This window comes from Centruroides sculpturatus, unplaced genomic scaffold (assembly GCF_000671375.1).
Source record: "Centruroides sculpturatus isolate CEXI.00-Female unplaced genomic scaffold, Cexi_2.0 scaffold2048, whole genome shotgun sequence".
In the NCBI taxonomy this organism is placed as follows: domain Eukaryota; kingdom Metazoa; phylum Arthropoda; class Arachnida; order Scorpiones; family Buthidae; genus Centruroides; species Centruroides sculpturatus.
This window is the reverse complement of record NW_019386182.1, coordinates 24,254-52,060: the sequence shown is the minus strand read 5'-3', so window position 1 is coordinate 52,060 and position 27,807 is coordinate 24,254. Positions and strand designations below refer to the sequence as shown.

The 27,807-nt window shown below is 34.7% G+C and overlaps 2 protein-coding genes across 3 annotated transcripts in view; one reads left to right on the top strand and one right to left on the bottom strand.

Annotated features, from left to right (window-relative positions):
- Positions 1 to 1,505, top strand: part of LOC111613970 (basigin-like) — a 29,655-nt gene extending 28,150 nt beyond the window's left edge. The window contains exon 7 of the mRNA XM_023355320.1: positions 789 to 1,505. Coding sequence (XP_023211088.1) covers positions 789 to 840 — 52 coding nt within the window. The 3' untranslated portion in view covers positions 841 to 1,505. The remainder of the gene's footprint in view (positions 1 to 788) is intronic.
- Positions 1,506 to 1,665: 160 nt separating this feature from the next.
- Positions 1,666 to 27,101, bottom strand: LOC111613971 (frataxin, mitochondrial-like). Of its 2 annotated transcripts, XM_023355321.1 has the most exons (5): positions 26,984 to 27,101; positions 25,247 to 25,308; positions 20,001 to 20,118; positions 16,155 to 16,252; positions 1,666 to 1,881 (listed from the first exon to the last, which is right to left on the bottom strand). In XM_023355321.1, exons 1-5 carry the CDS (start codon positions 27,065 to 27,067, stop codon positions 1,734 to 1,736), a joined length of 510 nt encoding a protein of 169 aa, XP_023211089.1. In that variant the 5' UTR covers positions 27,068 to 27,101; the 3' UTR covers positions 1,666 to 1,733. The 2 variants fall into 2 exon arrangements, with proteins under 2 accessions (XP_023211089.1, XP_023211090.1); XM_023355322.1 differs by lacking the exons at positions 25,247 to 25,308; positions 26,984 to 27,101 and adding an exon at positions 25,038 to 25,125.
- Between the last annotated feature and the right edge of the window lie 706 nt (positions 27,102 to 27,807).

Genomic DNA, 27,807 nt, shown 5'->3' with positions numbered 1-27,807 from the left:
AGTCAAACGAACTATTTTCAACGTTTCTGGAACGTTTACAATCGTTCTATAATCGAACCAATATTCAAATTTTATGTTCGAATTTAATTCAAACAAATTCGAAATAGAAAGCCACTTTCAGCCTCATATCTCCCGCACCCTTATAGCTATCGAGACGCGACCACCCCTATGCACGAATGGAGACTTGGGGCTACCACCACATACAAACACCATTCATGTGCGATGTGTAGTTTTGGCAGAAAAGTGAAATATAGGGACATACATGTCCATTTATATATATATATAGATTTTTTCTATTTGTGAATTCGTCCCGGAAAAATTTATTTTTATTGTCATATTAAATTTACAAATATGATCTCTCAAATCTAACATAGTTTTTTTTCAAAATAAAGTACTATCTTTTTCCTTATGATTTCCTTTGTTATAATTAGCTAAGTTAAGCTAATTTTATTTCATAAAGCAATTAAAGCCTTCTCAAACATCCGTTTAAGGAATATAATAGAAAAATAATCATTTGAAACAAAAGTTCATTTACATTTACATTTTCCACCATAACTTAAAAATAGAATTCTAACTTAAAAGTTTTTAAGGAAAGAATCCTCCTTGTTTTGGATATACAATTAAACCTTTCAGTAATGAGTTGTATCTTCCATGCATATTACACATCTTTATCCTTTAACTCTGTTTTAAGTGCATTTGAATTTTTGGTCTGGTTAATGTTAATTATGCTTACCTTTTGGGAAGTTTTAGGAACACCGTATTAATTTTTCTTCTTTTTGACATTACAGCAGGAATGTACCCGAGAGAGGAAGAAGTCAGGAGATCAGGCAGAGGAAATAAGCGAGGAGAAACTAGGTCCCGATGGTTTACATTTAACTAACTAAATGTATAGAAAACAGTTACAAATATGTTAATACGTAAACAAAATTGTGAAGAACGACCGCGTAGACGTGAGTGAAAATCGTGTACATAAATACAACGAAATATCTTAAATACCCCACGTGTAATGATGTATGTAGACTAGTTGCAACCCCTTTAGGCCATAGACCCATCCGCGTCGAGACAAAAGTGCACGAGACGAAGCAGTTTATTTTTATCACATAAAAATGCATATCCGATCCGCCCGGAGTTGTTGCCCGTGTTTCGTTTTCTGGAGCCCACCCGAGACAAAAACCCGTTTGGCGATGAGCCGACTGGCAAAATTCATATGTTTCGGGGTGCAAGTTCTGGCATATTTTAAAATTATAATTGGCATCGGTGTCATTCCTTTTCTTATGCGCGGAAAGAACCGTTGTTGCAAACTGTAATATTTAAATATAAATATTGTTGTAAAATTAATCTATAAATGTTAACCGCTCGCAGATGCTTATTTTTTTAGACCAGAATTCTAAACCAACGCCCGCATCAGCGAGTGGAGCTGTTCTCTCAAAACTGCGTGGCGGAGCCGTCGCCGACGTCGAGCAATAATACTTGTTCGTTTCGCTTTCGACCGGCCGCACCCAGCAATAAATCCCGCCGAGGCTCCGGGAAGCCAATCCCCGACCGCCAGGAAGAGCCTTCAACTTTGGGTCAAACCTCCGTCACACATTGCTAATCGTCGCGGTTACCGGGCTTCAAATAATAATAGATCCGTAACCGATGTTAAATGTCCCACATGAGCTTATAACAGGTTGAAAAATAAATAAATCTTTTATTTATTACGTATTTGATTTATGTTTCTAACTTACACTTAATCACTTCTCTTTATTGTGAGAGCAGTTCGACAGGTCTACGGATTTGCCCAACAACTCGGACATTTCTTTTTCTAGAAGTCGGTGCAGCGAGATGCCATCTCTCTTGTATATCCACTTTTCACCCGTCCAGTCATAGCGTTTTGGTCCACTGTGGCATTTGGAAGAAAAAGAAACATTCTAAAATATTTAATTAAATATATAAATGTCACAAAGCCTGATTTAATCTGGCAATTGTTAGTATTGTTATTGGAGATTAATTCCAAAGAGCTATTTCCAAAAACATAATAATGCCAATTTAAAAACAAGTTAAAGTGAGTGAATTAAATTATTGGGATGCAATTAGTGTAAATTATAGGTCTATAATTTTTTCAGTCATTCATCCATCTTGAAAATAAAGTTAGATGAAATCTGAGATGAGACATGGAAACCTTAGGGCAGGGGCAGATCTACATAGGGACTAATAGAGTTAAGCCTTGGTCCCCCAAGCACCAAGGGCCCACAAAAATTGAACTGTCATCATAAATTTTTTAATACTTTTTCATTAACAATGAGCACTTATTATATAGTAAAAAATAGTTAATAGGTTAGGTTAGGTAAAAATGGGGCCCCCATTGGATTTCAATAAGCCCTAGGCTCAAAAAACCTAGATCTGCACCTGTCTTGGGGTCCACTATTGCCCTGATTAACTAACTANCTTTTTCATTAACAATGAGCACTTATTATATAGTAAAAAATAGTTAATAGGTTAGGTTAGGTAAAAATGGGGCCCCCATTGGATTTCAATAAGCCCTAGGCTCAAAAAACCTAGATCTGCACCTGTCTTGGGGTCCACTATTGCCCTGATTAACTAACTATATACGAACTTCCAATGCAAACCAAAAGTCATGTTATTTCAATTCAAAACCTTTCCCCCGAAAGCAGGGATAACTGGCACAATTCTATTGTTAAAGGAAAAGTATGATCTATGAGGGCAAGCCATTACTAATTTGAGGCAAAAAGCAAATATTTAAAATATGATTAAAACTTGCAGTCTGGCATTGTGACCATGTTACAATAAATAATTACTCATATATCTTTTATTTCTTCTTTATAATTTTTCATTCTGCATTGATATTTTCCATCAATTTGTAATCCATGATGGAATTACAAATAGCATGGAGACAGATTTGTTCATCACCTGTTCTGTTCTTGTAAAAAATTTGCACCACACAGAAGCAGACACAATCTTAACAAGAAATTGGTTATGTTATTGCTGGAGTTTTTTGTAAGATTTATAAAAAAAATTTGTTTCAAAATTTAAACAAACAGTACAATATAATTAAAACTTAGTTTCTTCTCTAGTAATTATGATCGTTTTTTACATATATTGCATTTGCCTAATTGACGACGACAATGTTAATTTTTAACATACAGGACAACATACCATTTTTGTTTGGGTGCAATGCAAACTCTGAGGCACTATTGCAAGTTAGTATTGCCAGAATAATGTGGACTTTAAGCTTGTCATTTTATCAACTGATAAAAGTAATATCAAACTGCATTTTCCAAACCTTTATTCTCTACAAATAGGTAAAAGTGACAAAGAATGTAGATACTTTTATTCCAGAACAATTAAGTATAAATGGTAAAAACCCATGTATATCAAAATCACACCATCAAATTATTTTTTAATTTATTTTTATAATAGTAAAAACTGTTTAAAGAGGTTTCCTCTTTAAACAGTTTTTAGTATTATAACTACACTGATTAAATGTAATGCAGTTACATTTTATAGTAAAATGTTATCGCAGCTTGACTAAAATTAATCCAAAGGAATTCGAACTAAAGCTAAGTGTACCAGAATGTGAGAATTGAGAACTATTTGGTTGAAAAGTTCTGATGGATATTCAAATACTGAAAACTAGCATTTTGCTCTGCCATTGGAAATTCCAATTGCATTACAATAATATCGATTCCAAGTTATTCTGTGAAGACTTCTTGAGAAATTTTAATTAATACTCTGATTAACTGGTATTTCAATTTCTAATTATCGACATGTTTCAAATACTCGGTACTAGTTAGTTACTGACTACTCCATAAGAGATAAAGTGGCAGCACTATTACTTTATTCTTATTTTCACCAATTACGTCCTTTGCATGTCTTGACAACTCGATTTCACCACTGGTGAATTCCGATAAAGACTAATATACAGTAGAGCATCGATTATCCGAAACAATTCAGGACTGGAATTATTTGGATAACTGATCATTTACGAAAAAATATATTAAACACAAAACTGTACTGTATACATTTTGTATTATACGTCTTACAAATACATATCTTATACAAAGTAGTATATTAAAGTAGGCCTACAGTTTAGGTTGGCAGGGAGGGAAAGAGTGCTGCAGTGCCACAGCCCTAGCGGAAATTTGAATTTGCTGACTGGAACACTTTTAGTTGATTGGTATTCAGATAATTGTATATATATATTTTTATTTATTTCACATCCATACGTTTTTTTCTTTGTCTGGACTTTTCTCTGAAAAGATTAAAAATTGTTCATGGAATAAAGTTTGACACACACACACTGTAATGAACTTATATGTGCAAGTGATTTATCCACAAATGGAATCTTAACTTTATGCTTTATCCAGGTTAAGTTAGAATTTCCAAAAACCCCTTCCATTTCCAAGTCAGAGAAGTTTTCAGCTTTAGTAAAATTTAACATGGAAATTGCTCCATTGTGAAGAATTTTCCATTTAAACAGGTTTTATTGCACTTGTTTAAAAAAATTGGAATTGTACTATAAATCAGAATATTAAACATACAGCAGTTCTAATTTAATCTCTCTTTTTAAATCTGTGTTCCTTAATTAATTATCAAGATTTAAACTTTAAGAATCATTGAAAGATGAGCCATGTTTCGATCAGCTGTTGACAAGCAGAATGCTTGACACAATTGTGTAAAGCTTGCTAGAAACAGATTGGCACAATTGATAGAAGAATTGGGCATTAGCAAAGAACATAGTGAGAAGTTCCTCACTTCAAAGAGGTCATTAAGGATTGCATGTGATGGTAGTTCTCAAACAAAATGTTTCCAAGGGCACATTTGGAAATTGTAATCGGTTTTACCGGTGACTGTCAGTAGTTACCAAGGCATTTAGAAAACGTGATCTAAATAACCAATCATGTTTAAAAATCACTGTTATGACTCAATTTATCACAGTGTGTCACAAGAACTTTGAAACAGAAATATATACAGAAACTAAGATGGATCTTCCACATGCAAAATATTAAACCAAGCAAATATAGAAACTCCCATGTGACATCATGGGATGACATCACACCCCCACAATGCATTTTGGATGCCTTAAAATTCAGCCCTCTTTATGCTCCTAATTCTCTGCCGAAAACCTTCATACCAGATATTGAATTAATTACTAAAGGTATGAATGACACGCGTCAGGATTTTTTTGTTGAAAAACCAATTTCCAGACAAGACACGTAGAAAGCAACAATTCAGGTATGCGACAATTTTGAAACACTATATGCAAATCACACTAGTGGTTGGAACAAAATAACGTGGTCTGATAAAAGCAGATAAGTCAAAGGGAGTAGTGTTGCTCAAACAATCAACCTACAATGAGAAATTAAGAGAATATGTTGCAACCACGGAATGCCAACTAGCACCCATCAACTTTTTGGAATCATTAGAGCAAAAGATCAAAAGATTCACATCCACTCCCTTGGCATGTCTTTTACATATGCAAGGCTCCAGTCCGTGCACCAAAAACACCGAGAATTTTCACATTCACCAAGACTCACAAGCCAGGAAACCAACTACGCCCAGTGATTGAGTAATGTAATTTTCCAACATTTCTGAGCGAGAAACACCTGGTCAAATTCTACTGTGCTAAAGCTACTTATCATCTGTTATCAGTCAACAACTCACTGCAGGTTATAGAACACCTCAATACCATTTCTCTGGTAGACAATGAATACATGACAGTCTTAATCAATGTATCTGTCTATAAAAATACCTCATTTTGTGCAATAAAGGATTTCCTATTTGCCAACATCAATAATGCACATAAACATCACAATCATATACTGGAACTTGCACATCTTGTATTTTATACATCTTGTATTTTATACATCATTCTTTGAATTTGAGAACAAGCAAGGTATACTTACAAGGAAGAGGTGTACCTATGGGCAGTCTCATGTCAGCAATACTTTGTAAACTGGTGGTGCAACAATTAGAAAACAACATTCTACCCAAATTCCAACACCTCATTATCTTATATGCTAGATATGTTGACGATATCTTCATCTTGTGGCAGAGAAAACCAAACTTGCAGCACTTTTTAAAAGCAATCAATGATAACCCCTATAGATTACTCCTACAATTAGATCAGAGATCGTATTCTGGTCATCGTCTGGCTTGTGATGTACGTCACAAGCCAGTTGCTGATTGGCTAATCATTTGTTTATGTCTCGAGAGATCATTGAGTCTCTCCAAACATGATTCTAGATGACTTTCTCTCAAAGATTCTCTCGTCTCAGAGATGAGAAGATAGTTGTCTTTTGTTTTTTGCCTTGATTTCATTATATCCAATAACTGGGATACTACTCACACAGTACAATTGCTGACAGATTACATTCTCTATCTCAAGAAAGAATACTTCAAAAGAAAAAATGCTTTTGAATTTTTTCTAGTGCCTACTCGGAAACACCACTGATTCCATTTATTTAAAAATTATCCTACATCAATTACTGAACTATTGAATATGCTGTTAACCTTATCCATATCTCTAAGTATTTTTTGAAATATTACCATCTAATTTCTTCTTAACTAAGTACACACACTTTTCTAACTTAAGTTATTAAAATTTTTATTTGTTAAAAGACAATTTGACATTACAATCTGTAAAAACATTATAAAACAAAAAACATAACTCTGTCAAAAATTGTGCGCTTTATTTGAACACGGTCTTTCCTTACTACGTGATCTATAATTATGTACTCTGCCTTTTTGAAAATTTTAGAATTTCATTGGTTAAAATTCTATACCATTGCACGCACAGATAACCCAAACATGTATAATTGACTTAATAGAATCGTGACATCATCAATGAAGACGAGATTGTTCAAAGTGACCAGAATTGCCACTGTCTCTGACGTCATTTGTCTCTGAAAGAAGAGACGCCAGATAAGTGACCATAATACAGCCCCAGGAGAGTGAAACAATGGTAAACTTTTTGGACATTTTCATCTCTTGCAAATATGGTGAAATTTGGACCAAGGTATACAGAAAACTATGTTTTTGACCTATTTTAATTCCACATAACTGTAGATCCACTCCACATCAAATTGGCAGCCTTTAGATCCTTGATAAGAAGGGCATATATACATTATACCAGCATACAGGTCACCATAATGGAGCTGAATTACATCTGAAAGATTGAATAACAACAAGGTTATCCAACAGAAATGATGCAGAAGTTGATCGCGACCTTTCAAACATCAGCATATGTCAATAGACCAGAAATGAACAGTGGTTTTAAATTATATCCCATCTTTAAGATGGATACATAGGAAAGCGGTCAGAGCTAATAATGTCGAGGTAGTATACTGATGCAACCCAACGACATTCAGGGAACAATAAGAAACCATATAACCATAATTCAACCACAGGGATTTACTCCATCCCATTAATCGACCAACGTATCAAATCAAAACTGGTCTACGTGGGTGCCATTATGAGTAATTTACAACAACTTCTCAAAAAACATACATACACAATTGATAAAACTCTTGATAATACGTCGCTGGCAGCTTACTCGCAACATTAGGATGTACAAGTACAATGGGAGCAGGTAACCATCATCAGACCCACATCTAATACACACACTGAGATATCTGGAAAAATTGGAGATTTTTAAAGTGCACGAAAAAATCCAGTTGCATCAACCATAGAGATGCAGACAGCTTGTCTACCACATGGCAGTCCTTTTATGAAAGTTAATTTTATTAAGGGCCATTTATTCATTTATTTTTACTTTTTGTTACTTATTTTATTTCTGTAGTTATTTAGTAATCTCAACTATGATTTTGATTATTTATTTATTTATTTTAGAATACTTGTTATTGTTTCTTTTTTAATTTTTAAACTATCATACACAAAACCTTTTTAACCAGTAATTGAACTTTAACGTAATTTCCAAACATTTTCGGCCTTCACCAAGGTCTGCATCAGGTGTTTAACAAAACCAACTTCCAAAAATTGGAATGTTAGAACAATGATGCTTGACTTTAAACTTTGAATATATCAAATTCATGCGTAATATCAATTAACTGTAATATCAATTAAGTAAATTGCATCTGGAAAGATCAAAAACTATAAAAGAACTTTGAATTTTCTTCTGGTAACCTCTTTCTTTAGTCACTGGCAAATATCTAGCATCAAGTGAAAACTCCATGTATTAATGCACTGAACGTAAATTATGTGAAAGACATTATATAGTCAAACCTGTTGTGTTCATGTGCAATTTCCATTATAATCACTTGGGACAAAACAAAAATGGTCCAAGGTGTTATGGTGTAATGAATCTAAATTCAATGTCTTCTCTAGTGATGGTATATGACAGGCATGGCCAACATACAGCCCGCGGGCCAGATATGGCCCGCGATTAATCTTTCAATATTAGCTACTCAAGTCAGAATAGACCGGTGAAAAATTCTGACACCTAAAAAAAAAAAAAATCAACAACTCACTGTGCGTTTAGAGTTAACCCTCCATTACAAATCTCTTAAGTACAGCATAGAACGTTGATAAAGCATGATAATGTGAAAAATGTATCTGTAATCTCTATGTACAATTTAGTCTCTACGGGGTGACACCACAATGAGATCTTGCACCACCTCAAAATCTTCCTAGGACAGCCTTTGGTTCGGCCCATGAAAAAGTTTTCTTTCCAATTCAGCCTGAGGGCAAAACTGTTGGCCACCTCTGGTATATGATATGTCAGATGACCAGAGAACATGAGATATGATCCAAAATACACAATTCCTACAATAAAGCATGGTGGTGGCTGCACATTGGTATGGGGATGTTTCTCTGCAAACAGAATTGGTCCAATTCATAGAATTAATGGATCAAACTGTTTATCAGGATATATTGCAGAATAAAATGTTTCCTCATGCAAGTCATTGAATGAAGCATCCAACAGGACAACGACCCAAAACACAGCAAATTTCGTAAAACATGGTTTCAACAGAAAAAGATAAATCTTAATGCATGGCCAGCCCAATTGCCATATCTAAACCCCATAGAGAATCTTTGGGATGCAGTTGAGTGCTATATATGCCAGCGTACATATTCGAATCTAGATGAATTGTGGTCTGCCATCCAAAAAGCATGGTATGAGATTCCACAATCAGTGCTTGACAGCTTAGTTGATTCAATAGAATGTAGATGTGATGCAGTGATCAGAAGCTCTGGTTACACCACAAAATACTAACATTTTGTCCTAAAATTACTGGACAAATCTGCATACTTCCCTTGGTAGCTATGCTTTTGTCACAGTGTAAAATATAAAAACTTATGTTTTTTCTTTTGTAAAACAGATTTAAAATATAATCTGTTTGATGCAATTGAGTATTTTGACTATGTTCTGTGCTCTTTTCAACTATCACAATAGTAAACAAAATACAGGTCACATTTTAAAAAAATATGTCAAGGGTAGCCCCTACTTTTGGCCACTACTATACAATGAATTGGCCCTGTTGATGAACATACCCCAGCATCATTTGCATGGCTTTTCCTTGCCTCTTTCCTTATGGCTTGGCAGATTTGAATGATCCATCCAATCCACAACTAATCAAGCCACAAAATTACTTTTGATGTCATGATCAGGTTCTTTCTCTTATGACCCATATAGAAGCAGGCTTTCAAAAGCACCTGAAAACCGGCACTGTATTTATTGATCTTACTGCAGCATTTGACACCATCTGGCGAGAGGGTGTGTTATACAAACTTCTATAGATCATTCCATGCAGAACAACAGCCCATAGCATCAACAGCATGCTATGTGATAGAAAATTCAAAGTCTTTTTGGGAGACAAAAAGAGTACAGATAGGAAGGTACACAATGGGCTACCTCAAGGACCAGTCCTTTCATCTTTACTATTTAACCTATACATGTCTGACCTCCCAATTACTACATCAAGAAAGTTCTGCTATGCAGATGATATCACAATAGTTGCACAAGATAGTCATCTAATGCAAATTGAGGAAACTCTGGAGCATGATCTGGTGAGCCTGAAATACTACTTTAAAAAATAGCAATTGTCTCCAAGTGCCACCAAAACAGAAGTGTCCTGTTTCCACCTCAATAACCAGCTGGCAAATACAAAACTGAATGTCTCATTTCGTGTTGATTACGAAATTAGACATTCAGTTTTGACTCTTAGATATAATATTAGTCTTCAGTTCACTTTATCAACTGTTCCACGTTTCAGATGTAAGTCATTTTTTGGTTCTTCTTATTTAAAGCTGTCGACAATCGCTTTCGTTTTTTATATTTTCGAATCTTTATTGTGATTTACAGCTTTTTTGATCATGATTAAGTGACCGGTATTCTGAAGTCTCTCTCGCGTAGCACGTTGACTTTTGTTTTTTGTTTTGTATTTTGTTTCATTTAGCATTAATCGTTAGTTTGTTTGATTTATAATTCGGCCCGCTCAGATAATTTAAATTTTTGCCATCATGACTGTTCATGACCATCTTTTGGGCAGATATTTGTCCGTTTTATTAGGCCATTGGATTCCATCTTTGGATTTTTAATGGACTATTCTGATCTACGTTCAACCTCTGAATTTTGTTCTTTTTCACCGACTATTGTTCAAGATATCCTGGTTTAAAATTTTCACTGAGAACAACGGTTTTTGTTCTCACCACGTGGTCCAACGATCATCCTATCTGACCATATTTCGTTCGCTCGTTTTTCGCACAGTTATCGCATGGCTCAGTAAGTGTGATCCTTCGATTGATTTGTTATTTCTGCCATTATTGTTTTTGAAATTTTTTCGATGGAAACTACCAATCCCTTATTGCCAGCCGTTTCAGATCCCGAGAAGGAAATTATACCCTCCAACTCGGCCGATCTCAGTGATTTGCTTGAGCTATCTATCTTCAAAGAAGCTGGATCTCAACTTCATATGATCTTGAATCTCATCCCAGAATCTTGCAGCTTTAAAATTAAAAGTTTGGAAAGAAAGGAAGTCAGGGAACGGGCCTTGCAGCTGCACACCCGTGTGAGTCAGCTTTTTGGGATCCTTCGTGAAATGCGCGCACACCAGAAAGCGGATTCCAGGCCTGACGATGATGGCAATGCACCACTCTCTCTCTTACGCTCACGTAGCAAGTAATAATTTAAATATACGGCCAAGTAACATAACTAGGCTCATAAACATGACTTTAAGACAGGAAACTTAATAGAGAAAGAACAAACAGCAGCCAGGAGGTCTCCTCTATCCTAAAGAAAACGAGGAGGGAGAAAAAACTAATATGGAAAAAGTTACTAAAGAAATTCGTGAAAACATCCAACCATAACAACTGCACATAGCAGTTAAGGCGATCAGGAAGATGAAAGCGGAGGGAATCTGCATCAGAGTGGGAGACAAGACAGATGGAAAAAAGATTAAAAGAGGCCATTGAGGCACTCCCAGGAATGAGTGAAAAAATAATTTGTAAAATTTGCTTTATACAGACACACTACGGTGAGTTTTTTCAAAATACTTGGCAGATTATTCATCTCTTTATTCAATTTGTAAAACGTCAGAGGGTAGAAGATCCCGCATCATCTTATTCGATGTCCCAAACGCTGTATCTGACGATGACATCATCCGGGTGATGACTGAACAAAATAAAATATGGAACAATGCCGATACAGAGGAAGTATCTAGAACACTAGCAGGGTTAGTATCACATTAAAAAAAAGGAACTAACAGGGAGAACTGTAGACATGTGGTGCTCTCCGTGTCACCAAAAACCCAGAACACCCTCATCTTGTAATGACATATCTCCACTGCCTGGACAAACATTTATGTGGAAGATTTTATACCCATGACCAGGTGCTTTAAATACACTTGCTTTGGGCACCTGGCACATGACTACTCGGGAGAGCAGAGATGTAGTCATTGCACTAGACATCATCACTTTAAGGAATGTGAACTCAGACACGAAACTCCTGTATGCATAAACTGTAAGAAATTTAATCATGGGCAGCCTGAACATAAAAAGAGGCATATACATCACAACACATTAAGCAGCACATGTCCGACCTTACTAAAACTAAAGGAACAATCGATAAACACCACTGATTATGGATATTGACCTTTACAACTTGTTAACCTCAAGTACACCAACAGTCAAGCTACTAATCCCACACCTGTCTGCACAGAGGCTCTGCTGAACATTCTACAGATCAATACCCAACACAGCAAGGCAGCCAGCTCTCTTCTTATTAAAACTGAACAACAGGAAGATTGACATGGTCCTCATTCAAGAGCCGTACATAATTAACAATACTATCGTACGTTTTGGCAACTGGAACATTCTCATGGGCAGCAAAGATACTAAGCCGAAAAGTGGCATCGTTATCTGCTACCCAAATTTGGACATTGCAATGATCCCTCATCTTAGCTTGAGCAGAATTACTACCGTGATACTGCACCAAGCTAATCCTATAATATTTATCAGTGCATTCTTTTCTCTGGAAGCCAACAACAACAACGAATGCATAATGGAACTAACAGAGGTGATTAGAAAAATAGATAACAGGAGACTGGTCATTGCAGGTGATTTGAATGGGAAATCAGCAATCTGGTTCCATGAAAAGGAGGACAGGAGGGAAAGGATGATAGCCAATATGATGGGCGAATTCAACCTCATATCAACTAATATGACTACCCACCCCACTTTCTTCACTCTGCATGCCAGAGGCTGGACTGATGTCTGCCTGGTCTCTGAGAATATGTCCCACCTCATTGAGAACTGTGAGACGCTTCTCTACCCGTCGGCCACAGGTATATTGTCACCCAAATCAGCAAGATTACCAAATCAAACAACAGGGACCCTTCCTTCCAGACCAAACAAACCGAGACATCTATAGGAAAGAATTCAGTAAGATATGGCATATGTATAACTTCCCTCCCATCAACTCCCATGAAGAATTGGATAACTATGCTAATTTCCAACACCAAAACACACAAAAGGATCCGCTCACGTACAAGCTCTGATATCCAAACAGACAACAATAAACTGTTCACATTTAAGGAGGTGGGAAGGCGATCAGAACTCTCACAAATAAAAAATCAGCAGGAGTTGATGGGATTACCACTCAAATGATTAAAGAGGGTTTCAAAGAGATTCCCCTGGCATTTGTGCACATTCTTAACACCTGCCTCATTTCCGGCTACTTCCCAAACAACTGGAAGATTGGGAACAAAGCTAATACCAAAGAAGACGAACCCAGATAGGCCAGACCATTATAGACCCATAAGTTGCCTCCCTGTGATGGGGAAACTTCTTGATGGACTTCTGATAAATCACATTCAATGGCACTTATATAGCAAAGGGAAACTAAATCCATACCAATTCGGATTCCAGCCTGGAAAGTCCACCACTGATGCTGGACTTCGTGTTAGGGACACGATCCACAATGCTTGGACTAAGAACAAACACACCATCCTCATCAGCATCGACTACCACAAGGCGTTCAACCATCTTTGGTGGCCGAGCGTCTTATACTGTCTCAAAGAGGCTGGTTGCCAAGAAACATTTACCATATGACGAAAGACTATCTTAGCAACAGAAAAATTATCTTCAAAACAAATAAGCTCTCTATAACTAAAAACATCAACAGAGGTTGTGCCCAGGGATCCAGAAGTGGACCTGGACTCTGGAACATGACTTTCGACGATCTCTTGTTCTCCACCAATACCAACGAGAATATTAAGATCCAGGCATTTGCCGATGATCTCCTTTTAATGGTTTCACACCAAAACTCTTCTTGCCTGGCCAACATTACCAACACCTGCCTCAAAGACATCTATCAAAGACATAACTGGAGTGAAAAAAACAAGCTACTGTTAAATTACGACAAGTGCATCACTATGGTTTGTACCAGAAGAAATAAGAAAAATAGGTTACATCGTCCACCAGGGATTTACATCAACGGCAAAAAAATAAAGAATGCTCAAGAAATCAAGTACCTCGGAATCTACTTTGACGAAAAACTCAACTGGCACTCCCATGTCCATAATATCTGTAGGCAAACGGTACAAAAGACCAATCTATTAAACTGGCTGTCGGCAAAACGTTGGAACCTTAACTACAAAAATAGTAGATTAATTTACAAAGCAGTGATCGAGCCTGCCATACTCTATGCTGTCCCAGTCTGGCAAGAAGCGCTTAAAACAACATATTTGCTGCAAGCTTGCCTCCACCTGGAGAAAATTCACCATTAGGATATGCAAAGCCTACAGATCGGCTCCTTCCAATGAACTTCTGGTCATGGCAGATCTTCCTCCTATTCACATCCAGGCAAAGCTTTTAAATTGGTATTGGCAAATGACTATTCCAGGTACCTTTCCCTGGCAGGATAACACTGCTACTCATAACTACATCTTTGCTGACCTCATTAAAGACAATACTTCGTTGGTCCACAGCATACATAAATATGGTGTAGACAGGACTCCGAAGAGGGACGAACACAGCCACCATCCAGCTGACGATCTAGGCTACACCATCGACTGGGACTTCCACAACATTCAAAATCTTAAGGCTAATTGGACCCTCTATACCTGTGGTTCTTAACCTGTGGTCCATGGACCACTGGTGGTCCCTGAAAGCACCTGAAGTGGTCCATGAAGTTATCCCAAAATTATTAAATAAATGACGACGAGTTGATGACAATGCGCGGTACGTCAATGTTAAAGCCGATAGCGGACTGGGCTGGGGTATGGTGTGTGGTCAGGAAATATGAAATTGGAAGGCACTAGCAATAAATTTGCATTTGAAGATAAAATCAGTGCGTTTATCGCTGTTGTATTCAGTGTTATGAAACTATATCCTCTACATTTAACTTTGTCTAGTTGGGCTGCAATTTGAAAAATTTGTACACCTATAAATTCCCACTGTCATCGGTCTGTCCTTCCTCAATCTCAAGAACGGAGTTAGATAGACAAAATTCGAAACCAGATATGGAAAGTTTAGGGGCAGGAGGCCCCAATTAACTATATACAAACTTCCAGTTTGCACAAAAGTCATGTTATTTCAATTCAAAAATTTTCCCCTGAAAGGAGTTAGATAGATGACCAGCATGACTATTGCAACAGGAAAGTATGATGTACAGCTGCAAGACACTACTAATTTGAGGTGAAAAGCATATATTTTAAATTAAATAAATTAAAAAATATGATAAAAAATTGCAGCCTGGCATTATTATGATGTCACAATAAATAATTGCTCATTCTGTAATTTTTTACATGGGTCCTTCAACTCAGACTGAAACTTTTGAAAAAATTATATTTATTTCTGTACATAATCCTCTTCCTACAGAGACATAGTCCTGGCATTTGATAATATCTAGACATAGCAGTATAAAAGATTTGTCAGCATATCTAAGCCAGGATTGGCTAGCCTCTTGAACAGCTTAGTTATTAGATAAATTGTGCCCAGCCAGAAGTCTTAGAGGCCAAAAAAGGTAAAAATTGCTAAGAGTGAAGTGCAGATCGTAAAGGGGATACGGCATCATCTCCCAGCTAGGTTCCTGGATTTTTTGGGTGGTCAAGTGGACCGTACGGAATAAGCATTCCTGCAAAAAATGGGATGTCTTTTTGTGATAAAACTAGGCTATTTCTACCATAGTGCCTTCTGCCTGTCTTTTGGAATGATCCCAGCTAGAATAATCATTTGCCAGCATGTGTCCCTCCTCAAAGACATTTGAATAATGCAAATGTTAACTGCAGCTAAGTGTTTCCTCATTGTACTAAGCTTGAAGCTACCAATTTCCACCAGTTTGATGCCTCCTCTAACAAGAAACTTCAATAATATGCTCCAATCTATTTGAGCATTCACTCTGTCATTTACCATCTTGGATATTTTTCTTCCATATCATTTAGCACACATGCTTGTGGATAATTGTGGATCCTTGGCTCACAATGCCACCAAAGACTTGGCAATCTTACTTTCATCATCATTTTTCTTTGGATTTAAAATTTTCAGTTATGCTCAAATGACCCCCATATATAATTCATTCAGAAATCTTTATCTTCACAAAACAATTATTTTTACAACTAATTGTTAAATTAGTTGTAAAAATAATTGTTAAATTTGTTATAAAGAATTGTTAAATTTGTTATAAAAAAACATACCTAACTGGAGATGACAGCCAAATCTGCCTATTGGGAGTCTGTCTATTGATGACATAGGTTCCTTGTTTGTCATTCAGAAATATTGTTAAAACACCAGACTGTTAAAAAAAAAAAACATTTGAGTCTTATTTCATACTTTCAAAATAAATATAAAATAGTTATAAATAATTGAAAAACCTATATGAAAATTTGTAATAATTGTAATTTTAAAATTGCTAGAGGAAAGTGTTAAGTTTTATGATAAAGGTAAATTCCATTATGTGACTTTTTTGTTCCTATGATGTGAAAAAATGAATGAGATATTAAAAATATTTTTTGTTTTGTCTTCTATTTGCAAATATTTGAAATACCATATTACAGAGATGTAGAATATTTTCAGGACTGAAAATTTCCCCAAAAATTAATGCATAATAGCATACGAAATATTTATTTTACATATACATGAAAAAGCCATTGGACAAAAAATTTCTGCCCTCCAAGTAACAGTTAACCCACAAATTAAGATAAAATAACACAAAGAGAAACAAACAGTATTAGTAATTAATAAAAGATTCATGACATATGCAGTAAAAATAATGACATAAAAAATAAAAACTAATATAAAGAATACAATATTAAAGTAAAATCCAACAAAGTATAAGTAGGTCATATATTGATCTTGAACTGGATTATTATAAATACTTAAAGACAAAAATAGGTTTGTTTTTTGTCTTTAAAGTATAAATAACCAAGATAATAGTAAATGCCAAGAAAAAATAAATAAATAAAAATAAAGCATATATGTAATACAAAAATGAGTTATGGGTTGTATAAGATACATTAACACATTTGTTTATAACATAAGAAGTCATAATGTAAAAAATTTTCAAGACCAAGTTTTCTGAATTTCAATAGAAGTATGATTTGTGAGACAAAGATAAACAATAAAAAGGTGTATGCAAGCGTGAATCATTACATGTTCTTGTTGCAAAAACTCTTAATTTTAGCCAAAAATTATAAATGAAATCATTAAAATATTTAAAACATAAAATACAATTGAAATATTTAATTCGTTCTTTAAGATCGGGCAATCCAAGTATGACTCTAGTAACTTCAGCATTGTTAGTATGTGGCAGATTACTGAATTTATTTATAACATTTTAAAATGAATATGATCTGATATGAATAAATTAATTATTAGTAGTTTGGAAAATTCATACCAAGCTAAAATCCAAAATCAAAGTTAGAGCAGATTATTTGTAAAATCAAAACCATTCACACTTTTCCAGTAAACAGATTTAACAAACAAATATACAAACATTTTCAGTTTATTTTATAAATCTGCTTCAGGTGATCAAAATTCCAAATTACACGATTCTAATTTGAATTTTGGTCACCCGTGGCTGGCAGATTTTAAAATAAACCGAAAATGTTTGTATATTTGTTTGTTAAACCTTGGAAGAGAGTGAATGGTTTTGATTTTACAAATTACAAATCAAATCATACAAATAATTAAACTAAGTGAAAAGACACATCTTGTATGTATCGTCTACTAAATTTTTTATTTTTTGTAAACTTAAAAATTTGTCCTGGCTAATTTTTATAAAATATATTCAAAAGTTAAACCTCTGTTTATAATTGTTTTCCTGCCAGAGCATGTATAATTATAACCTTGACGTAACAGAAATAAAATTGAAGTCATCACTGATAACATAAATGACTGTTTTTAGCACAGAGCCAAAAATAAATTTTTTAAGAAATTATTTAAGAAATGCACCAATTCTTGCAAAAAGATAAACTTTTTAAGATTTCTTGACTGACTTTTTCATTATTATTTTTTATTATTTACTTCCTTTTGTGAAAAAAGACCATTTGTTTTATAATACAGTAGAACCCTGTTAAGAAATTTTTGAAGAGACCACTCTAAAAAAACTTCTTAGCCAGAAAAACCTCTTATGCAGGAATTGTAAAAAAAACAATTTTTTTATCTGTATAGTCAATTTTATTTCAATATCAAAGTAATATAACATAGCATAGTAACATAGTAGAATAGTAACATAGTGTAACATAGTAGAATAGTAAGATGTACTAACTACAACAAGTGATGAAGTGACTGCTGTCAATATGATGTCAATAGTTAATGGACAATACCAGATAGGGAATAAGGTCAAAACAATAAGATCCCAGCTAAGTTAGCAACCACCTCAGGTGTGCAAGTGTTTCATATACAATATGGTAGCCATCTGGAGTTACTTTACTAAAACTACTATAAGTGATAAAGTTATGGTGAGGAAACAGACTACAAATTATCTCCAACATAAACTTCTTAAGTGGGTAAAATATCGTTGATGGGATATTTTGGAATTTCTTACATGGGAAAATTTGTTAAGCAGGAAATTTTAACATGCATCTTATGGCATAAATGCCAGGACCAGAGAAACTGGACTTCAAATGCAGGAACTTGTTAAACAGGTTCTACTGTATTTTAAAAATTATTTCAACATTTATAATAAATCTACAAAAAAATATAAAAAGTAAAAGAAAGTAATATTTATAAAACTTCTATTTAATCGAGATAATTCACTAAAGAGCACGACAAACTTTATTTAACATTAAATTTACTCTGTAATCTATCCCATACTTATTTGCACATCCCAAAGTCCAAACTAAGTCTCCGATCTTTAAAGAATGCATCAAATATTTTGACTAATTGCACCATCGTAAACATTTTAATGAAAATGTACAGATTGGCTACATTTATGAATTCCTCTATAAAACTTATGTAATATATCACGTGTTTTTACACCATTTTATATACTAAACATTTCTCAGATTATATTATTATTGCATCTCTTGTAAAATGATAAATTTTGAAAATTTACTACAGGAAGATTTTAGTTGTTTTAAATGTATTTGTAAACAAATCCTTTATAATTCTTAATGTTCAAAATTTTTGTCCTATTGTTATCTTACCAAATTTTTTCTTTTAAATGTTTGCTACTCACTTTCACACTTGTATTTTAATGTATTTGGGTTATACTGTTAAATAGAAGTGGAAATGTTGTCATGTACATGACATTTCCAATTGTATAAAAAAATAAAAATTTGGAAAGTTTTTAAATGCAATTTATTAATTTGCAAATTTTCTGTACAGAAAAAGGCGTGACCATTTTGTTTCAATTTGAACCAACATGAAATTTCATTCCATTAAATAGTATCGAAGAGAGTTTTGAAATAAAAAGAAATGTTCTTTTTTGGTTCTTTTCTAAAGCTCTTTGTAAAAATTGAAACTGTGGTTCAGAAAGAGAGACCAATTTGTCCTTATTGAAAACTCATAATTGTGTAAGCAAACAAACATGTAACACATCACCAAACTGATTGGAAATACAATAAATGTTTCAATTTCACTTTTACAACATTTTAACAAATTTCCCCAATTACTGTCTACAGGCTTAGCTGAGATGCTACTCTATTTTATTACAAGAATTTTGCAGCTATTACTGTAATATTATTTTTCCTATCACGAATGAACTGCTTTAATTTCCTCCAAACTTGTTTGCATGATCCGACATATTATAAAACCGTTATTACACCTCAGATATTATTCATCCACACTGTCATGTAGTCAGTACCTTATATAATATAAAAATCACTTATTTACCAAATTGTAAAATTTTGTTTTACTATAAATCTGCATTCAATTCCATAATATTCTTTGATGTATCTTGCAAGAAAAAACTTGTCTAAAGAATTTAGAATTCTCTTTTATGGGCGGAACCCTAGGGTTCCACCCATAAAAATAGTTGGGAATCCTTGCTCTAGTTTATTCTAAGCGGAAATTTAGTATTGTAATTTCTTATTACTTACAGAGAGAGAAACATCAGATTCCGGATATTTATTTTCGGCAAGAACGTCTTCAAAATATTCTGCTAAGGATTCTAATGTTTCATTGCACACTTCTTCATATTTTGCCAAGTCAAAATTACTATGGAAAGAGATAAATTATCATTTCTACTCTAATAAAAAAATATACAGCTACAAATTATTAAGTGTAAATTGTATTTTTTATTTATTTATATTTTAAAATATATAAAATCAATTCATCAAAAATAACTATAGGCCAGAGATTTGACTTTTTTGTTTGTCAACCCATTTCCAGACTATGTCCACTTTGCTAAACCCTTTCTAATGTTATTATAAAAAATAAATAAGACAAAGTTAAAAAAAAATCACATAAAAATGAATATATTTTTATAACTTCAGATATTCAACATATCTGAAGTTGAAAGTTTACTGTCATATAATCATCAAAAGTAACATTCAGTACTCTATCCACTTGTTCATTTCTTCATGCACTTGAATCGTTTTCTGCATTTCCCTTAGTTTGAGATCTTTGTTGGAAAAGCCAGTTATGAGAAAGCAGTTCTTCATTGTCTGTACCGTGACTTTTCTCCATGAGTATGCAAAATAACTTAATACCTTAAAGTTAAAAGTAAAAACTATGCACTCTGATTTTCAGTAAAAAAAATTAAATCTACTATACCAGTGTTTTTCAATCTTCTTGAATACACGACCCCTTTACAAGTTAAAAAATTCTAACAACCCCAGGGCCATATTAAAACTATATCAGTGATTTTAAAAACTACGTATTTAATTTTCTTTCTGTTGAGACCTACATATTGATCGAAAAACCAATTGTACTGTAAAATAAACAGGCACAGCCTTCTCACTGAAATTCTAGTTTTTTTTTTTTATTGTAGCGTAGGACCTACAAACACTTGTCTTTTTCTTTTACCCGCGACCCCCATGTAAGGCTTTGCAACCCCCCTGGGGGTCACGGCCCATAGGTTGAAAAACACTGTACTATACTAACTGTAAAATGTTGATTTTAGTTTATTTTCTCTTTTCTTCTCTCTCTTCAATAGCAGAATGTACAAGAACTTGTTTGTAGTTGTACTGAAAATTCTTTATAAAACGAAGATCTAATGACTGAAGAATGTTAATGTAGTTTGTATCGAGAGGATGTGCTGGACAGTGATCCAGAAACAGTACTATGTTATGATGTTATGTTATGATTTTGTTGTTTTAATTTGAAACCTTATGCTTTTAATCATTCTTCATACATTTTTATTTAATGTATATTCTGTAAGGGATTGTCCATATATGATGTCCACAAAGGAAGGGAGGGAGGGGATAAGAGAAATTGGATTGAGGAAGGGAGGGATTCAGCTTTAGTGGATGTCTGTTTATTTCATTAAATTTTATAGTTTATGCATTTTATTATATTTATTTCAAAATTTCTTGTGTGTTTTGTTTCTACTTACGTTATGTATCATTCATAAAGTGATAAAGGTTTTAAGAAAAGATCAAGTTTTGTTGGACATCCGATGAGGGGAGGGGTTATGGAAGCTTGGACAAACTGGGAAGGGAGGTAAAAATTTCCAGAAAAATGCATTTTTCTGGAAATTTTTACTTCCCCTCCCAGTAATTTATGGACAGCCCTACAGTGACAATATTATTAAACCATTGTGGCTTAGCAGGTTTACTTTTAATCAGTGGAATAAGTTTTTCTGTTGCATCACTGTTATGGCATGATAAAACAGTTGATCACTCTTACTCCTCCTTCCTCTGTGACATCTTTCTCCCCTTACAGAATGTATCATCAGATATCAAATTCTAAAAAACACCAATCTGGTTACAATTAAAAATATCACACAATTTATGTTTTTTTAAAAAACATGGCAAAATATCATTTATCCAATCCTGAATTATTTCAGCATTGACATTGAATTTTCTCCACAAACAGTTACATGTACTGTACTTGATATTCAGTTCCTTAAATCTTGTTGACTCATCCTGAAGAAACACAGACATCTTCTACTTCTAGCTGTTTAGCTTTTTTCCTGCTTTCTTGGTGAGCATTGAGTCATTTATTGCAAATGCTTTCAGTTCAAACAAATTTGAACTGCTGATTTAGTCCATATTCCACTCTAGTAAATTTACTTTCTGAACTCTGCTTCACTTTTTGTTTCAAGTACCCAAGTTTCGTGTGCTTGCTTCAATTTTTTGCACTGGCAACAAATGATATTGAGATAGATGCAGCAATACTTAACTCTAGCCACTTCCATATCAGATACCTTTGGATTTTCTTCTATTCTTCTAATAATTCCCAATTTTTCAGCCATACTTTTACAAATCATAGAATTCTACTACACAGTATAATGTGCAAGTGTGATACATTATAGTACTATAATACTAATAAATGTACCACATAAAACAGGCAGTAAGGAGGAATGTTCACAATAAAATAACTGTAATTACAAGGAGAAATATATGTTATAGTAGAACCCCACAATTTTCCAACTGATACATGATGAAGACAGAGAAACCTGTGGAATAGCTGAGAGTTTACAGTATGACATTACAAGACAATATATATGAGATCCTGAGGGAATATGTTGTGATGACATCCAGAAACTTTGACATAAGGATTAAAGAGCATATTTGCTACATGGACAATAACTTAGATTAAACAGCTTTGGCAGTTTCTGTATCATAGCCAAAAACAGAGGTCCAGTGAGAAAGGGCCACAATGATCCATCCAATATGCAATATCAAAGACTTAAAAATTCTATAACAAACTAAAATTTGTAAGTTCTCTTTCTTACAGGTTATTGTATTAATTTCAAAGATAGTAAAGATATTTCCAATGTCATGTAAGGTGTGTGTAACTCAAGTGACATGAGAGTAACCACATTAATATATTATTTGTGGGTTAATTTTACCTTACTTGTTTTAGATGTTTAAATATCTTGAATATATAATATTGTATTTTTCTGTAAAGGAAAGTTTAAGTTTTGTGATATTATTTTAAATTACAGAATGATTTAAGATTTCCTTTAAATTTATGATAGGAGCATGGAATGTTCCAGTTTACATTCTATGCAACAGCTGATTTTAAAGTTTTATAAAGTTCTTCATTTAGCTTCTTGTTTGGATTTGTATTAAATTATTTTTTCAGCAGCCTAAGAGTGATGTTTTTTCCCAAAACTTATGACGACTTCTGTATGTTACAACACTCTTTTTTTTATTCTTTTTAAGTACCTTTAACAAAATGCATTTTGGACTCATATCGTCCCCCTTCAGCTGTTATACAGTTGTTACATGTTAAACTGTACAAAACAAAGATACAAATAAATTCCCTATTTTAATAACAAAAATATTAATATATAAAGAATAAGATAAACTTACATTAAATATACATTTTTCTTTCAAATCTTCAAATACATTATTAAAATGAACAAGACATATACCATAAGATAAGCACACAGTTAAAGTATAAATAAAACACAAAGTGAAGAACTTTTACCTCACTTTTATCGGTACTTAAACATTATTGTAGGTTCCTGCCGGCTAAAAATTGATACCAAGAGAGATGTAATTGCATACCATCACTGTTATTAATTTTTATTTCTGAATTTAATTTTCTTATTTCAAAATGTTCAAGAATTTTCTTTTTAAATGTATTAGACTCCTTTTTAATTATTTTTAATGTATTTTTTTGAGTTTTGCTATCTTGGCTATTACAGTGGTGGGCTACTGCTGAAGTGTAATTGCAATCACTTTATCAACAATGGGAACTTCACACGCTTCACGGACTGGTTCTTCGTGCACAGGGCAAGACTAAGCGTAGTGGCCCTTCGCGGCCACAAGCGCTTCGGTAGCGATACCAAACGATGCAGGAAGTGCGGTTACATCAGAGAAACCCTTGCCCATGTGTTGTGCCACTGCCCGCCGAACTTCCACCTTATAACTCGGCGGCACAATGCAATACTTCAACGAATAGTCAAAGCATACAAACCGAAGGACTCAACAGTATACGTAAACCAGCGTGTTCCTGGCTTCGACGTGAATTGCAGACCGGACCTTGTGATAATACATGAACCCTCAAAGTCAGCGACTATCGTCGACGTTACGGTTCCATTTGAAAATGGTCCCACAGCCTTCCAAGCTGCACGCAATGAAAAAGTAAGTAAATATAACTCACTAGTTCAGCACCACCGACAGCAGGGTTACAATACCCACATCAGTGCATTCATCGTTGGAGCATTGGGAGGATATGACCACTCCAACAAAGAAACCCTCCAGCGCCTGGGCATTAGCAAAAAGTACTCGAAGTTAATGAAGCAGCTGATAGTCAGCGACACGATCCGCTGGAGCAATGACATCTATCGGCGCCACATTGGTCTACAGCAACAACACTAGTTGAACTCTCTACTACTAATTGTATATATTGGCTGGCACACGTGCCCATGTTTCGCGTAGTCTTCACCTCCCACCTTTGTATCACTTGGCTGGCATATGTGCCCCTGTTCCACGTTTACCCCTTATATGTGGTACTGCGTATACGCTCTTTCTACACAACGGCTGGCATACGTGCCCATGTCCGCGTGTCTTTTATCTTAACACTACTGTACATACTTTGGCTGGCTATGCGCCCATGTTCGCGTTACTCCGGTATCCAATCTGGGTACTTTGTTTTTTGTACTTTTTGCCTATATATACCTTTTTGTAAATTTTATAATTCCTAATAAAGGCTTTTTAAATCTATTATTTTTAATTGCTGTGATATGCTCTTTAAACTTTCTTGCTAATTATCTACCTGTTTCCTTTATATATATATTTTGCTCACAACTGCATTGAAATTTATAAATGATATTTTTAATATCCCAAATATTGTTATATTTTAAAATGTTAATTTACTTTTATAATATGAACAATTTTCTAATTTTCTTTAATATATCATCACTTCTCATCCAGATCAATAGAAATTTAAGCCAATAAATGTGAAATTTATCACTTTACAGAGAGCAAGATGACTTAAAACATTCTGCATACTATTACCATTGTAATGGCAATGATGATGATGATAATTTCATCAGAATATTACACGATGCTATCTTCTTTTAATGTGATGTGGCAAAACGTGCCTCAGAGTTGTTATCTGCATATATTAAAAAATGTAAATTACCCCTAAAAGACTGATCTGCATATAATCAAAACCATATAGTGTAAAAGTTTCCCATATATATAATATGCAAAGATAGGATTACCTTTCTTGGCAGAAGGTTCGAACATTTAAATTGTCTATCCATTTACGATGAGAAGAATAATTCTGAAAAAAATTTACGATTACTAAGGTTTGGGAATAGCAATCTTGAAAAATTTATTATTATGATTCCAAAATATTTTATATAAATATTTCAATAATCATATATTTTTTGTAATAGAAATATAAATTCATTTACATAATAAAGAAACAGCAAACTGCATAATGTCAGAGAGAGAAAATAAATCACTTAACAAATAAAATTATTGGCTAACAACATCTAGTAGTTCAGACTTTAAACTTAAGGCCACTTTGTACTTTGCAAAAATGGAAAAGATCATCTTTCTTCTCCATTCTAATGCTCTCTTCCCATAAACATCACACCTAAAAAAAAAACATGCACACACATTTGGCACTCTTAGTCAGATACAATTTTGAGGCTTTATTTTAGTCGTAAAATTCTTAGTCGACCACACACAATCCAGTTTCTTAGTTAGAGAAGAAGAGAGAACGAAGACTATTATAACATCATAAAAAAAATTAAGAAAGACGATCCCAAAGGGTACTTTTGATATTTCAATTAAGTTTTAAATATATAGAATTCATTGTTTAATCTAGCCCTTACCTCTCGGGCAAATCTGAAATATCGAATTTGTAAAGGCACCGTCGATTCGGATTCAATCGATTTAAAACACCACAAACAAAGGATAAATTGCAATTCACCAAAGATGATTCCACTCCGGTTCGAGTCACTGCAGCTTTAAATGCGGGACGGACAAAATGGAAAAGGACGACAACACAACACAAAGATAAGTACACCTTCTCCCGATTGTTCTCGCCGACCAAAAGAGAATGGAAGCGTCGTCTTCCCCATCCTTTCCGTTCTCGCAAAGTACAAACCCACCTCTAATCTGCGGGCGATTAAAACGCTTCGGAATCGACGTTCAAAGAAACGACGCCACGCCACCCCTTCCATCCCCCGAAACATTCCGCGCCATCGTCCAGGTAACATTTTCGTACTGTCCCCGCAGCCACGAAACTCTAAAGAACCACGATTCCGAGAATAATCTCTGCAAGTTCCGCGCACTAGGCCAAAACGTTCCCGAAGGTCGACCAAAACAGAAACCAAAACAATTTTTTAAAGATTCTCTCGGTCCTTTACCCACGGGAACCTCGCTACCGGTACATTTTATACATTTAGTAGACGGTTGAGTTTCGTTACATTCGACGGCAAATAACATCACACGGGCGATATACTTTACACGGCATTTATAATAGTCTTCCACAAGGATAAAGCACTGCTCGAATACTGCTTTAGAACGGTGTTTTTTACAAATTGTTCCGACCGTACGAAAGAGACCGGCAGCAAACATTTCGCACAAGATTCCTTCAAATGTTTCGTTTGTATTAACTTGCGGTAGAAGTTACTTTTAGGCAATTTGTGGGCGCAAGTAGGTTAAGATAATTATCTTCACTTCGGTAAGTTTCAAGCTCCGAACGAGGGGTTTTTCGACCCTTCGCTCCTATAGGTGTGCTCTACAATTCTGATAAGGTCCCAAACGTCTCATTCGGAGCTCGAATTCAGCCTAACTTCTACCGATAATATGTTAATTTTCGAAACTCTTGCAATTCTATGACTATTTCTAACGCTTTAAACAAACTCTCGCGCGATTTATCCGCTCGAAACGCAATACGTCGAATTTAAACGTCCTCGTATTATTAAATAAAATTATGTTCTTACTCGTTGGATTCGAACTCCTCCGTAACGATAAGAGAAACGACTGGATACGACGCGATAGCATCCAAATATTCTGCCAAGCACCATCCTTTCTGCACGCACGCCCTCTGCCGTGCCTAAATCACAAGACTCTATCTCCATTAATCGATGCGAATTAAACGGAATATTCTTGATAAATAACGTATAATCGACTTACAAGCGAAATGTATTTGTAATTATTTGAAAGTATTTATCGATATTTAAATGTCGTAAATGTGTAAAATTAAAAAAAAATTTCATCCGGGCGCTCCCGGGTGAAAACATGTTACGGGGAGATCTGGCAACATCAGAGAGAGAGGGGGACGTGCTAGAGTGACAGCCCTTGACTCGTATATAGGAGCGGTCCAGGAATGACCCAGAATAAAGCATTCGGAGTATTTCTGTCTCGCGGGGAGTTTTAAGTACATCACGAAGGGCGTGTAAACACACAATAAACCACTTAAAACATGGTGTCAAGGGTGGGATTCCCATTTATTTCAACTACTTCTTCCCACTGTTCACGCGTAACTTCGTTCAGCACAACGATTCTATCCAATAGATAATCTTCCTCCTCCGAGAAGACGGAGGAATTAGGGTTATCAAATTCATTTAATTTCTTCGCCTGACGTGCCGAAGAAAAATGGTTTTTCTTTTTGCATTTAAAACAAAATTTTCCAAAAGCTGGATACAGTAGAGCCTCGATTATCCGACCCCCTATCAACCGACCCCTCGGTTAACCGACCGTCCTAGTCGGCAAATTTCAAATGTCCGTTGGTCCCGGGATCCCGTTTCAGAAACCCTATACAGAA

What these genes read in the sequence shown, in the direction of transcription:
- LOC111613971 (XM_023355321.1), bottom strand. Translation starts at nt 27,067, where the DNA reads ATGGTGCTTGGCAGAATATTTGGATGCTATCGCGTCGTATCCAGTCGT. An exon ending in CGAACCTTCTGCCAAGAAAG is followed by an intron (nt 20,119 to 25,246) that starts GTAATCCTATCT and finishes CTCTTTCCATAG; the next exon opens with TAATTTTGACTTGGCAAAAT. An exon ending in AATCTGATGTTTCTCTCTCT is followed by an intron (nt 16,253 to 20,000) that starts GTAAGTAATAAG and finishes TTTTTTTAACAG; the next exon opens with TCTGGTGTTTTAACAATATT.